This window comes from Peromyscus eremicus, chromosome X (assembly GCF_949786415.1).
Source record: "Peromyscus eremicus chromosome X, PerEre_H2_v1, whole genome shotgun sequence".
Lineage (NCBI taxonomy): Eukaryota > Metazoa > Chordata > Mammalia > Rodentia > Cricetidae > Peromyscus > Peromyscus eremicus.
The window spans coordinates 87789672-87803485 of NC_081439.1; the positions used below are offsets into that span (position 1 = coordinate 87789672).

A 13814-nucleotide genomic window follows, 5' to 3' on the forward strand; every position below is an offset into this window, starting at 1 on the left:
ATTTTTTAAGTTCTTGATTTTATTTTTAAGCCTACTTTCCCAAGTTCAACTTCTGAGTTAGCAGAATTTAGCAATCATCCCATTATGGGTTAGATTTCCTTAAGTGCCTTGAACTTTTAAGTCTTCCATCTTTTATCCAAGGAAATATTTTGTGTGAAGATGTTACTCAAACCTAAGCTTATAAATCATGAATCTTTTCATTTCCCACTTTCAGAGACCCTTTTCTGTCACATTTATTTTCTTGAGCAGCTCAGAGGGGTGCACATGTGTAAATACTTCAAAATACTCAAGAATATGTCTAAGCCTTTCAAAGTTCCAGATGGTTATCTGGTTATCCATATCTTCCTTTTGGATTTCTAGCCACCCCCTTTTTTTTTTTTTTTTTGCCCCAAACGAAATGACGGAGTTAAACACCTGTGATATTAGAAGCAGGTCACTGGGGTTTTCTTTAATGCCCTGGAAACCGAGCTCTTTTTCAGAGCTGAGCTGTGAATGAAATCAAATAACACCTTAGAAGTGGAGATTTGCCAGGAGCTGCCAGTTTGATCAAATATTGACTGTGCTGAGGATAAGGTGTCACTTAGGGGGAAATCCAGAAGATCCACTGACTGCCTTACTGCTGGCTTTTTTTCATGGCTGCTGCACTTCTGAGTTAGGGCAGGAACGGCCTCAAGTTAAAGCCGCTCAGGCTCTGGTGTTCTTACTAAGGCTCATGAGGGGTTCTGATGCTTCCTTCCTCTCCCCATCCTTTTCTGTGTATGCTGGGTATGAACCCAGGTTCTTAAGCTTGCTGGGCAGTCACTCTTCCACGAGATATAGCGTCAGCCTGCATTAGTTTTCCTTGAGTAAATTCTTTAAAGTCATTCTGTACCTTTGGTTAACTTGTGGCATTCTGAAATGGTTTGTGTTTGAGAGTATTGTGTTGCCTTTGTTGAGGAATGGGCTCATTGAGATTCTGAGTTTGTTGTTTCCAAGATCACTTTGTTGACACCCTTAATTTTGATAAGAAAATAATGCTTCTGAGACATTTCCTTAATATTTAATATATCCATAGATTGTGGCTTATGAATGGCAAACAGAACATTAACACATTTTTTTCTTTGTTTTGTTTTTTGTTTTTTGTTTTGTTTTGTTTTGTTTTTCAAGACAGGGTTTCTCTGTATAGCAGCTATGGCTGTCCTGGAACTTGCTCTGTAGACCGCACTGGCCTCAAACTCACAGAGGTTCAACTGCCTCTGCCTCCCAATTGCTGAGGTTAAAAGTGTGTGCCACCACAGCCCAGCAATACATTTTTCTTAATTAAAGTTGTAAGCATACAATGAGGACAATCACATTCTGACTTTCTTTTTCAGGTTGCTGTTAGTTCTGACTCTACAGGCCCACATGATAATTTTGGGGAGCAACCTTTGACATGTCAAAAAGAATGCAGCAAAACTGTGAACACTGAAGCTTTAATGACAGTATTTCACCCTCAAAATTTGGAGAATCTTGATTCTAAAATGGTAAGAAAACAAAATAATAATTGAATCTATGGATTAGAGCAGTCAATGGAAAAAAACTTTTAGAACGTACTAGATCAGTGGTTCTCAGCTTTCCTAATGCTGTGACCCTTTAATACAGTTCTTCATGTTGTGGTGACCCCTCAACCATAAAATTATGCCTGTTGCTGCTTTATAACTCTAAGTTTGCTATTGTTATGAATTGTAATGTAAGTATCTGTGTTTTCTAATGGACTTAGACAACCCCTGTGAAAGGGTTACTTGATCCCCACCTCCCAAAGGGGTTGTAGCCCACAGGTTGAGAACCACTGTACTGGATGGTATCAGAACAGAAAGCTTTACTTTTGAGGTTGGAAGTATGCCTAGTTTGGTTCCACAACACTCAGGCTATTATCTATCAACAGTGAAGAGAAAAGAGAAATGTTGGCTATTCAGTCTTAGTCATGTGGGTTTCTAATAATCCCTGCTAAACCCAATTTGATTTTGGAAGAATGATGGTTCAAAGCTTTTACCTTCCATGTGTTAGGCTTTTGCAATTTTAGGAGTTTGCATACATTTAAGTTTTTTTATGTTAAGGATTCAGTACTTTACTATGTGAATATGATTTTTGATTTTCTAAATTTTTGCTCTGCATATATTATTTCATGGTAAACAGAATGAGCAAGTTATCTTAAAGAAATTCATTTTTCACTCTTCTCTTTCCCTGATTTTTCTGTTACAGTTGAAAGAAAAGATGAAGGAACAATCTTGGAACATCTTATTTTCTGAATGTGGGCGTGGTGTTAGCATGTTCCGGACAAAAAAGACCCGAGACCTAGTTGTAAGAGGGATTCCAGAGACTTTGAGAGGAGAGCTCTGGATGCTTTTCTCAGGTATTATGCTTATTTGATTCATTCATTTCGTAGACATTAAGTGTGCTGCTTCTAGGAGTTATGCTCTAAGCACAAAGATAGCTAGGATGTGAGTTCAGACTAGTCAAAGAGAAAAAACTGTATTTACATGTGCTTACCTAAATATCTACATATCTACTATCTTACAAGATTAATTATTAGGCAAGATATGTATAATTGGGAGTATAGGGTTCATATCTGTAGCATCAAGGGAAAATTAAAAGAAAAAAACTTCATGAAAATGTTATTCTGATAATGACTGCTATGGGTGGTCTTTCTGTAAACTGTGAATATGTGTTGTTCTCATTGGTTGATAAATAAAGCTGTTTGGCCAGTAGCAAGGTAGAATAAGGTTAGGCGGTACATTCAAACTGAAGACAGAGACAAAGAAGGGTGGAGTCAAGAGAGATGCCAGCCTGCTGCCCAAGGAGCAACAAAATGCTAGCAAACCAGTAATGCCATGGCCACATGGCAACATATAGATTACTAGAAATGGGTTAATTTAAGATGAAAGAGCTAGCTAGCAAGACGCCTGAGCCATAGGCCATACAGTTTGTAATTAATATAAGCCTCTGTGTGTTTACTTGGGACTGAGCTGCTGTGGGACTGGGCAGGACACAGGAAAACTTCCATCTACAAATGACTTGATATTGTAGACTCATGTATTGCTTCCCTTTTCCCTAATTTTCTTTCTTTTTTGTGTGTGTTCAGATATTATTTGAGCATAAAGCTAATCCTCAAGGTAATAAAATGCAAATATACCACTATATGAAAATCTTAGCTTTGTTATATTATTCATTTTATATGTGAATGCAATTGTCCTTGCAGGTGCTGTTAATGACATGGCTACCAATCCTGGCTATTATGCTGAAGTGGTTGAACAGTCCTTAGGGACCTGCAACTTGGCTACTGAAGAAATTGAACGTGATTTACGTCGCTCTCTGCCTGAGCACCCAGCATTTCAGAGTGATACTGGCATATCTGCTCTGAGGCGGGTACTGACAGCTTATGCATATAGGAATCCCAAAATAGGATACTGCCAGGTATAACTTCACCGTGATCTCAAATATTATGTGCATATTTCAAATGATATTATCACATTCAACTCTAGAATTTTGGGACATATGATAATGAGAGCAGAGATAGGGCTGAGATTGATAGTAGATATTATTAAAGTAAGTCGGATGATAGTGGGAACATTTTAAAGTATTGATATCTCAATATTTTCTTTTTTTAAAGATTTATTTTTATTTATGTGTATGTGTATATCTCTGTGTGGGTATTTGCCACATGTGTGCAGGTACCCTTGGAGGCCAGAAGAGGGCATGGGATCTCCTGGAGCTGGAGCCACAGACAGCTGTAAGCTCCCCAACATGGGCACTGAGAGCTGAACTCAGGTCCTCTGAAGAGCACCAAGAGCTCCTAATCACATTTTTTCATAACAATTGGATTATTGTTCTGTAAAAGACACTGTGTCACGTGCTATATAAAGATATATCAGATAAAGATCTTGTCCGCAAAAATATATAGATGAGGTCTGAGGAGGTATATCTAAGTGGATACCGTGCTTGTAGTACAAACATGAGGGCCTGAGTTTGACTCTCTAGCATCAATGTAAAAAGAAAAAAATCGACGTACGGCAGTGTGCGTCTGTAACTCCAGTGCTGGGGAGAGGTGGAAACAAGTGGATCCTGGGGCCTTGCTCTCCATCCAGTCTAGCTGAAATGGCAAGCTTTGGGTTCTTAAATAAATAAATAAATAAATAAATAAATAAATAAATAAATAAATAAATAAATAAATAAATAAATAAAATGGAATAATGACTGAGGATGAACTCACGACATTGGTCTTTGGCCTTCACATGTACCTGCAACAGGAGAGCACACCCATACACCCGTGTACATATGCCCACAATAGCTAGATAGTTAAATGAATATTCATTGGGAAATTGAAAATCAAGGGAGACAAACTGAATGCAAAGTGAAGTCAGGATTTGTAATAAACTATTTTCATCTGGGAGTATCAGAGAGGGCGTCATGGAAGAGCTACGTAGCTTTTGCAGGTAATGGCAGTTTGTGAATTTTGGACATATAGAAATGGAATTAAAGAGCTTTCTAAGTGAAAGGATTGGTGCAGTCTAATACAGATAGAGGTAAGTAAAGAATATGTGTAAGGTCATGTACTGTTTAATAAAGGGGGGGTGAATAAAGCAGTAACTTATTTGGAGAAAACACTGGGTAGTTTGGGGTTGGTTAGGAGTTTAAATTTTATTTTATAGACAATGGGGGAGTCCTTGGTAAAAATCCTTTAGGGGTTCACTGTGTTAATTAGGTAGTTGACTGCTACCAGACACTAATAGATAGTAACTGAAATATTATAGAATATTATTTACTAAAGGAGGAAACAGAAACAATAATTTAGGTCAGTAGACCGTTCTCTTTTGTGAGATTAGTAAGGGACTTGAGCTATAGGTTGAAAATATACTGTCATCTTAGAAATAAAACTAAGATTTTGATAGCCATTACATGGAATCTGCAGATCAACTTGGGGAGTATTACATATTAACAATATTAAATCTTTCAAACTATGAACACAGGGTGTTTCCTTCATTATTTAGTAGGTCTCTGGTTTATTCTTCTGAAAAGATATTAGATAGCTTTCAATGTTAAATCTTAAAACTTCTTTTGATGATAATTTTATTTCTAAGTATTTTTATCCTTTTGAAATTATAGTAAATGGATTTTTGTCTCTATTATTTCTTGCTAGCATATTAAAATACAGTTCATTTTTTATATACCAATCTTGTCTCCTTTAGCCTTGCTGAACTTATGTTGATTCTAGAAGATCATTTGTAGATTTCTTTCATGTTTCAATATATGTGTCTTAGTTAGGGTTTCTGTTGCTGTAAAGAGATACCATGACCACAGCAACTCTTCTAAAGGAAAAACATTTATTAGGGTGGCTTACCTTTTCAGAGGTTCGGTCCGTTATTATCATGGCAGGACATGGCAGCATGCAGACAGACATGATGCTGGCTACATCTTAATCAGAAGGCAACAAGAAGTGGTCTGTAACACTGGGCATGAGCACATATGAGACCTCAAAGCCCACCTCCTCAGTGACACACTTCCTCCAACAAGACCACACCTCCTCCAACAAGGCCACTGCCTTTGGGGGCTGTTTTCTTTCAAACCACCACAATATGAAATCATGGAAGCTGCATAATGACGTTTTTCTCTATTCCAATCTGAATACTGTTCTTCCTTTTTTCTTGCCTAAATGGATAACCTTCGATATAATGCTAAATGGAATTGTTAATACTATTATTTTACTTTTTGAGATGGCATCTCATTATTGTCCCTGCTTGTCTAGTTCTCCTGGACTTCAGTGATCTTCTCACTCCTTCCTTTTGAACAGCTGGGACTTGTTACAAGTGTACCCCAGCACACCTGGCTTTATAGTTGTATTGAAAATGAATATTCTAGTCTCGTTATTTATCTTAGAGAGAGCCAGTCTTTTGTCAAATAGTATGTAATTAACTGTAGAGGGTTTTGTGTAGATTATCAGGTTGAAGAATTCCCTTTATATTCCTAGTTTCTGAGCATTACCTTTTAAATATGAGAAAGAGCGTAGATGCTGAGTGCAGTGAAACACCTATAATCCTAACACTTAGAGGATAGGGCAGGGGATTTTGAATATGAATTTAGCCTGGGCTATATCCTGAAACTCTGTCTCTAAAAAAAAAGCAGGAAAAAAGAGTATTAGATTTTTAATATTTTCATATTTTAATTTAATTACAGCATTTCTCCCTTCCCTTTCCTCTCTCCAAAACTTCTCTCATAAACCCCTTCCTGCTCTCCTTCAAATTCATGGCCTCTGTTTCCACTACTTGTTATTGCATGGATATGTGTGTGTGTGTGTGTGTGTGTGTGTGTGTGTGTGTGTGTGTGAGTGTACATATATATCCCTAAATATAACCTGTTCAGTTCATATAATGTGGTGGTATTGTATTCCCCAAAATATTGTGTACCCTAATAAATTTATCTGAGGTCAGAGAACAGACAGCCACTAGATACAGAGACTAGAAAATGGTGGCACTCACACCTTTAATCCTAGCATTCCAGAGACAGAAATCCCTCTGGATTTCTATGAGTTCAAGGCCACACTGGAAACAGCCAGGCATGGTGACACATGCCTTTAATCCCAGAAAGCGAGCCTATAATCCCAGGGAGTGGTGGTAGAAGGCAGAAAGGTATATAAGGCTTGAAGACCAGAAACTAGAAGCATTTGGCCTGGTTAAGCATTTGGCCTGGTTAAGCTTTTAGGTTTTGAGCAGCACAGTTCAGCTGAGAGCCATTCGGATATGAGGACAAAGAGGCTTCCAGTCTGAGGAAACAAGATCAGCTGAGAAGTTGGCCAGGTGAGGTTAGCTGTGGCTTGTTCTGTCTCTCTGATCTTCCAGTGTTCACCCTAATACCTGGCTCAGGTTTGATTTTATTAATAAGAACTTTTAAGATTCATGCTACAATATAATGTTACTCACATGTATGTTTTCAGGGCTGACCATTTGGTACTGGAGAACCATTGATATGCTCTTCCCAATTTCCTCAGTTGCCTGTAGTTCTTTGTATAAGGCTGAGGCCTCACGAAATTTTGTAAAAAAAATTTTTTTCTTTGTGTTCACTGACATTATTATGTGTTTTTTGTTAAAACGGCATATTTCATTGATTGGTTTAAATATTTTTGCACTACTCTTGCATTTCCAGGATAAATCCCAGTATAGATTTTTGTATACTCTCAAGTTTGGTCTCTTATTGTCTTGTTGAGGATTTTACATTCATATTCGTGAAATACATTGCTGTGTAATTAGTTGTCTCGTAATATCTGTGTCTAATTTTGGTGTCTATTTCTTAGAATGAGTTGGATTATGTTTCTTGCTCTTGGTTTTTATGTGGCTTGTGAAGGACTGGCGTTACTTCTTTAAATGTTTAGTAGAACATGGCAATAAAACCAGCTGTTCTTCACCGTCTTTGTAGGAAGTGTCGCCATTGCTATTTCAATCTCGTATTGTATCTCCATTCTCCCTTTTCTTTCCTCTAGAACTGGTTTTAGTAGTTGGTATTTTTTAAAGAAATTGCCCATTTTATCTATTTTGTTAATGTACAGTTGTTTACCACATTCTTTCTATTTCTGTAATATTGTTTGTATGTTACCTCTTTTCAGATGGTAATAATTGGAGTTCACCTCTTTTTTATCTTTTTGCTTAGGTTACCTAAAAGTATGTAGTTTTAAAGAATACTGTTTTTAAAATATTTTAGTCAGCCTAACTTATTTGTTGAAATTCCTTTTTAATATATATTTTCATTAATCCTTTGAGAATTTTGTACAACATGTTTTCATCACATTTATCCTCCTCCCCCAACTCTTCCCAGATTTACCCTCTTTCCCTTCCCGCCCAACCTTGTGTTCTTTTTCCTTCCCCTGCCCAATCAAGGCCAATTGGTGCTGCTTAAACGTTCCTGCATGTGTGGCCTTCCACTGCAGCATGGTAGACATCAAGGGCTGCATTCATAAAGAAAACTAACCCTTCCTCTCCAAGCAGCTAAGAATTGCCAGGAGCTCCTCAAAGAGGGTTGGAACTTTGGGCCCAACTATCCTCTCCATGCTGGGATTTGCTCTGCCTTAAGCTTGCATAGGTCTTGTACATACTGTCACAACCACTTTGAGTTCATATTTGCAGATGCCCTGCTGTATCCAGAGGACACTGTTTCCTTGCAGTCATCCACGACCTCTGCCCCCTACCCTTGTTCTCTCCCCCCTTCTGCAATGACCCCTGAGCTTTTGGAGGAGGTGGTGCAATACATATGTTCCAGTTATACCTGAACATTCTGTATAATCTTATTCTCTGCACTTTGGCTAGTTGTGGCTCTCTGTGTTGATCATCATCTACTGCAGAATTTTTCTGATGAGGATTAGGAGATACCTTAATGTATGAGTATGATGATATCATTAAGCATTGGTTTAATACTAACACTATGTTTATTTGGCAGAATAATAGTAGTAAGTTCTCTACTAGGAGCTATGATCTCTGTAGCTATAGGTTCCTGGCCTGATAATGGTTTCAGATATTTCAGGTATGGGTTTCATTTTATGGAATGGGCCATAAACATAAGCAGAAAGTGGTAAGTTACTCCCACAACATTGTTTCCACTGTTGCACCAATGGGCAATGTCTTGCAAGGACAACCATTATTGTAGTTCGCTGAGCAAGACTGATGGTGAGTTTTCTTTTCCTATTCCCTACCACTTTATGATTGCCAAAAGCCCAAAAACTAGCCAGTGGTGAGAGCTTGACCTTCTTCTTTCTTAGCATACATGCTGGCTGGAATATAGCTCAGTGATACAGTACTTGCCAAAGCCCTGGCTCTCATCCCAAGCATCTCCGAAAAAATATACATAAAAAGTATACATAAGGATATAAATATACCTAAAGCAATATACATGAACATGGATTTCTAGATACCAATGGATGTGCTAGAGTTTTTCAAAGCCCTCAGATTTTCTTCAAATGTTTTTGTTAATTTCTTGTTTGGCCCAGCTGTTACCCATTGCCTCAGGCAGCCACATGCTCAATAGCTCAATAGCTACCTCTGATTATTTTTAACAAATACTCTGGAGAAAAGGCTTTTGTGCTAGATGAACTCTTGTGTCAGGTCAAGTAAAGAGAGCTTTGTAAATGGAATATTCCAGAAGAGTACCAGACAGATTGGATAATGGCAGTCTACAAATGGTACTTTGAAAGAACTCCAACTCCTTTCTCTCCCTTCCAGTATAAGCAGAAACTTAGGTAGCAATGGAAATGTAGAAGAAAGAATATATATAAAAAAACCACTTTGTTGCCAGGTGGCAGCGGCGCACACCTTTAATCCCAGCACTAGGAAGGCAGAGCCAGGTGGATTGCTGTGAGTTCGAGGCCAGCCTGGTCTACAGGACAGGCACAAAAACTACATAGAGAAACCCTATCTTGAAAAAAAACCCACTTTGTTAATAGAAACTGTAGGATTTGAATCAAAATTGCATGTACCAGATAAATAGTTTCTACAGTGATGAAAATTGGAATAACTAAGAAGACAAAGTATTTAAAGACAGGTGATATTTAGTTTTGTGAATAATGAAGTGGTTGATTTGATTTGATATCTAAAGGGATAAACTCCAGGAGATGGTTATAAAGTTTGTTTTCTCCAATATTAGGATATAATTCACAATTATATGTTTTGTTTTAAAGACTCATAATAATTAAGATATTTTAACCCATTGATAATGTTTATAGCCATGATATTACTGCTTCATTTCCCTTCAATAGTACTGTATAAAATACCTGACTACCAAGTGTTAACCTAACTATACATTGCTTTGGATTAGCTTCAAGTCCTTAGATTGCCTTTATTGTTAATCGTCATTATTGCTATTGCAAAATTCTATACTTGAAAAAGAAATGCAGTTATTACCTAAGCAATAATCACTTCTTTGTTTCTTTTCTATGAAATGTAGGCAATGAACATTTTGACTTCAGTATTGCTTCTATATGCAAAAGAAGAAGAAGCTTTTTGGCTTCTGGTTGCTGTATGTGAACGAATGTTGCCCGATTATTTTAATCGTCGAATCATTGGTAAAAACAAATATAAAAAGAATACATACACACAAACATACATACATATATCTACACATGAATGCTGGCTTAATCTATTTTTGCTGCTATCACCAAATGGCACAGACAGTAATTTATAAAGAATAGATGTTTATTTTAACTAGTGATTCTAGAGGCTTAACTAGTCCAAGAGCATGGTGCCAACATCTGCTCAGCTTGTTGTCAGGGTCTTATTGCATCATAATAATGTAGCATAGGATATCAACTGGCCAGACAGAGCAAGCACACTAGAATTAGTTGCTTTTTATAATAAATACACTTCCATGATAACTTACTAATCTATGAATTAACTAATCTATTCATTAAGGCAGAGCCCTTGTGACCCAATCACTTCCTGAAGGTCCTAACTCTAAATAGTATTAATATGTGAATTGAAGAGTGGTTTAATTTCTAACATAGGAATTTTTTTCAATCACAGAAGACTTAGTCTTTTCTAACAATTTTAATGTCTGTTGTCTCTTTGGTGGGAGAGTGGTTTTGTTTGTGGATTTGGGGGACATTTGTGTGTTGAGACAAAGTCCAGCTGTATAGCTCAGGATGTGTAGCTCCAAGTAGCAGTCTTCCTGTCTCTCCCAAGTGCTGAGATTATAGATATATACCACCAATCCTGGCTTCTTACCTATTAAATTACCAGTCAAACTGAAGAGTTGGTAAGTTAGATTGAGGAAGACAGAAAACACAAGCAATATCAAAATGTTACATTGACTGATACTCTTAGGCAAAGACCTTTGAATATCGGAAGTGTAGTTGGAAAATTATTTTATATGTTACTTTTTCAAAATTAAGGACTTGGCCTGCTCTGTAATGAAAAGGAATATTTAATTTGTGTTTATAAACACTAGATTGCCAAAATAATGATGATTTGAGACATCCAGAGCTACTAAGGAAATTTTTAATAGTTTCTTGATGGGAGGGAGACTTAAAGTCTCCATATTTATATGAGTTTATATATAAAAAAGAATCAAGTTTTTCTTTATTAATTGTGTGATATTATCTTTAGTTATCAAATATATAAAAATCGGTGACCCCATTTTAATACCTATAGAGTACTGTGCCTAGGTCTTGATTATGTTGTCTTTTATTATAAGTTATGTGTGCATTTACCTTTACTTCAATCAATATTGAATTCTAGTAGGACTAAGGATGTAGCTCAGTAATAGCATGTTTGCCTGTTATGCACATGCCCTGAGTTATATCCTACTACCACAAAAGATACTAAATTCTTTGAAGATGATCCCACATCATTAAATAGTATCTAGTGCATGTCTCTGACTGTAAGAAGGACTAAGGAACCCCTCAAATGAATTGAAATTGAATTTCTCAAGTGTTCTTAGGTTCATAACATTCAACTAGCTGTTGCAGAGATGTGCAAATTATAGAAAGGCACTAAAGGGGTTCCTATTTGAAGGAAGTGAGATGAGCTGTATCAGGAAGCTAATGAAAGTGGACAGGAACCACAAAGAAAGCTTTTTGAAAGGTGGTCATTTTTTAAACTTGTTTTGATGTTTTCCAGGTGCCTTGGTGGATCAGGCAGTGTTTGAAGAACTTATTAGGGATCACCTTCCTCAGCTGACGGAACACATGACTGATATGACCTTCTTTTCCTCAGTTTCTCTCTCATGGTTCCTCACACTTTTCATTAGTGTGCTGCCTATTGAAAGTGCCGTGAATGTGGTGGACTGTTTTTTCTATGATGGAATAAAGGCCATTTTACAACTAGGATTGGCAATACTTGACTATAATTTAGACAAACTTCTGACATGTAAAGATGATGCTGAAGCTGTGACAGCACTAAACAGGTATTGTAAGAACTATAGCATTGAAATTGGGAGGTGGGCCTGGGAAGATGGATTAGCAATTGAGAATGCTCACTGCTATCCCAAATGAGTTTGATTCCCAGCACCGTGTCAGGCTGCTATCCAGATCCAGGGGATCCAATAGCCTCTTCTTGCCTCCATGGGCAGCCCAACATGTATGGTGTATAGACACACAAACACATAAGTAAACATTTAAAATCTTTAAATCCGGTGGAGATCTGAGTGATTATGTTGTTCAGGCTGCTTATTTTACCAGTGAGGAAACTGAGTTCTAGAAACATCAAGCAATTTGCTTTAAGTCACAGAGGTGGTTGAAAGAAACAGAAAGGCCCAAAGTACTATCCTTTGTATTTAAATAGAGTGCAGCAAGAGTAAATCACTTTGATGTGAACAGTTAGGTTCTTTACACATTTGTGCTAACATCATTAATTCAGTAAATCATAACATTAATAATTCTCCTTTTCAATCACAGAAGACTTAGTCTTTTCTAACAATTTTAATGTCTGTTGTCTCTTTGGTGGGAGAGTGGTTTTGTTTGTGGATTTGGGGGACATTTGTGTGTTGAGACAAAGTCCAGCTGTATAGCTCAGGATGTGTAGCTCCAAGTAGCAGTCTTCCTGTCTCTCCCAAGTGCTGAGATTATAGACATATACCACCAAGCCTGGCTTCTTACCTATTAAATTACCAGTCAAACTGAAGAGTTGGTAAGTTAGATTGAGAAAGACAGAAAACATAAGCGATATCAAAATGTTACATCACTAGAACGTGTCTATATAGAAAGTAATCTGAGGGGCAGAGAGCTAGTTAGCAATGTTAAAGTATCCAGTGGGGGAAATTATCCTGGTTTCCAGGTGGTATCAGTCTGGTAGGTTGAATTTTATTTTCCTGGTGGATTTTGTATGAATGCTACTTTGTGTTGGGGAACATGGGGTTTTGAGTATGTAGATGTATATTCATACATTTGTGTGAGTTACATGAATGAAAGCTGAATTGGCAACTGTTATAATGCTTCATCAAACCCAGTTCTGTACAGAATAATATAGACACCTCCCTTTGGCATTCAGAACTCTAAGATAAGGCCTCAGTTTTCCTTTTTAAAACTCATTTCCCCTTTCGAGCTTCTATAGACCTGATATTCCTTCCATTCTGAATGTGTTTGGAGTTTTTGCCAGGTATGCACTGAACCTGTTCACTTCCCTCATGTTCTTTCTCACTCCTGAAGTGATTTTTGCATCTCATTCCTTCTACCCATTTTCTTAATTCCCAACCATCTTTAGATTCTTCTTGTTCATACTCCTTCCCTTGTATTCTCAATTAAAATTGACCTCTGACTGATAGCTGTGGTTTTCTCTGCTGCAACTCTTTTAGTTTCACTAATTTTTGTATTGTCACTTTTGGATAGGTTCTTTGACAATGTCATTAATAAGGACAGCCCACTGCCTTCAAATGTTCAGCAGGGTTCAAATATCAATGATGAAAAAAGCAGTCATACTAAAGTGGATATTACAGATTTGATTAGAGAATCCAATGAGGTAAGTTTTGTGTACCATAAATATGATTACATAGTATATTTTAATATTTATAAATAATTGCATGGCATACTTATATATTGTATATTAAGAATACAATAACAATGCAAACAAACAACTTAAAAATCTAACTTTATTATGACATTGAGTTCTGTGAATTGATCCTAGGTTGTATAACTTCCTCTGCCTCAATTTATTTTTCATTAAATGATATTAAATTCACTTGCCTTCACAAATGGTGACCACTTTTAACTGTGTATCACTCTATGAAAAGTTAAAACTGATTCTCTTTTGCAGACTAAGATTTTGACCAATGTTCTTAGTCAAGACACATAATAGATGGATGTAATTTTCTCCAGTGAACACATATAA

General features: G+C 36.9%; 1 protein-coding gene across 2 annotated transcripts in view; it reads left to right on the forward strand.

Moving 5' to 3' along the window:
• Tbc1d8b (TBC1 domain family member 8B) overlaps positions 1-13814 on the forward strand; it is an 81195-nt gene that overhangs the window by 42360 nt on the left and 25021 nt on the right. For both annotated transcript variants that reach the window (XM_059251613.1, XM_059251612.1), the window contains exons 8-13: positions 1353-1502; positions 2221-2371; positions 3218-3432; positions 9940-10057; positions 11610-11895; positions 13316-13445. In XM_059251613.1, the coding sequence (XP_059107596.1) occupies positions 1353-1502; positions 2221-2371; positions 3218-3432; positions 9940-10057; positions 11610-11895; positions 13316-13445 (1050 nt within the window). The remainder of the gene's footprint in view (positions 1-1352; positions 1503-2220; positions 2372-3217; positions 3433-9939; positions 10058-11609; positions 11896-13315; positions 13446-13814) is intronic.